This window comes from Crocodylus porosus, unplaced genomic scaffold, assembly GCF_001723895.1.
Source record: "Crocodylus porosus isolate Cpor-Errol unplaced genomic scaffold, CroPor_comp1, whole genome shotgun sequence".
NCBI classification, from domain to species: domain Eukaryota; kingdom Metazoa; phylum Chordata; order Crocodylia; family Crocodylidae; genus Crocodylus; species Crocodylus porosus.
The window spans coordinates 105702-106866 of NW_017728936.1; the positions used below are offsets into that span (position 1 = coordinate 105702).

Below are 1165 nucleotides of genomic sequence, written 5' to 3' on the forward strand. Positions count from 1 at the left end.
AGGGTCGGAAGGGACCTGAGCAGATCATCTAGTCCGACCCCCTGCCATGGCAGGAAAGAATACTGGGGTCAAATGACCCCAGCAAGGTGTTCATCCAGAACAGAAACAGAAAATCCAGATCCCTGCTCCTCAGTCACTCAAGCAGCTGTGGTGGTACCCTGTAACCTACCAAGGGCACAACCCCATGGTCTCCTCATGGCTGCCAATGAATGAATGAATGAGTTCACTGCTGTTTGCATGCCTGGTGGATGCATAGACCATGCCACTTCTCAGTTTCACATTCCCTTTTACTTATTGCATATCGCTACATTGTTTTGGTTAAAGCAGCTGGATTACCATTTCTTAACAGAAAACCAGTGTGTGTATGTGTGCCTGAAGAAGCGGGGAAATCCCCAGATCAGGAAGCCCTGGTTTTATGCATGTGGTTTTGATGTCACCGTTATGTCAGCTCCTGGGGTCAAATGAGCAGCTTCTCAAGGAAAGTAAATGTTAAGAGATAAGAGGCAAATGAATCTATGTGAATGAATTGCCCCCATGCTCGTGTATGAGCTTGGCCTGAGAATGACCACTTTTGCAAATGAAACAAAGCAGGCTGGCAGCCCTGCGCGTCCTTTCCTCCATGCTTGTAAGTGAGTTAAAAAACGCCAGAAAATCATGTCAAGCTGCACATCAAGGCGTCCGGCGCCAGGACTTGCCGGCTCGGCATCTGCCAGGGCAGCCCCTGCCACCGCCCGGCCGGGACGGACCAGCCCAAGGACCGGAGCGCAACCCAGACCTGGTCCGGAGCCGGCCCTGGGGGCGGGACTGCCCGGCGCCACTTGCCCGCCTCCCCGCTCCCCCCGGGCCGGGCCAGGCCGGGGCCGGGGCTGGGGTCGGCACGTGGGCGCAGGGTCACTGCCCGGGAGGGGGAGGGGGATCCCCACGGCAGCTCCCACCGTCGCGCCCGCCACCGCCGCAGCTGCCACCGCTGCCGGAAGCCCCTCCCAGCGCGCGTCACTTCCGCCCGCTCGCTCGGCAGCTCCAATATGGCGGCGTCCTGTGGCTCCTCGCAGCTCGCGGCCGCCGAGTCGCCGCTGAAGATCCCCAAGATGGAGGTGCTGTCGCCGGGCTCGCCGGGCGCGCTCAGTGACGGCAACCCCAGCCTCTCGGACCCCTCCACGCCCAG

At 59.9% G+C, this 1165-nt stretch overlaps 1 protein-coding gene across 2 annotated transcripts in view; it reads left to right on the forward strand.

Moving 5' to 3' along the window:
- The first annotated feature begins 1019 nt into the window (after nt 1-1019).
- Nucleotides 1020-1165, forward strand: part of MSANTD2 (Myb/SANT DNA binding domain containing 2) — a 42168-nt gene continuing 42022 nt past the window's right edge. For both annotated transcript variants that reach the window (XM_019546930.1, XM_019546931.1), the window contains exon 1: nt 1020-1165. This exon is cut by the window's right edge and continues 286 nt beyond it. In XM_019546930.1, coding sequence (XP_019402475.1) covers nt 1026-1165 — 140 coding nt within the window. In that variant the 5' untranslated portion in view covers nt 1020-1025.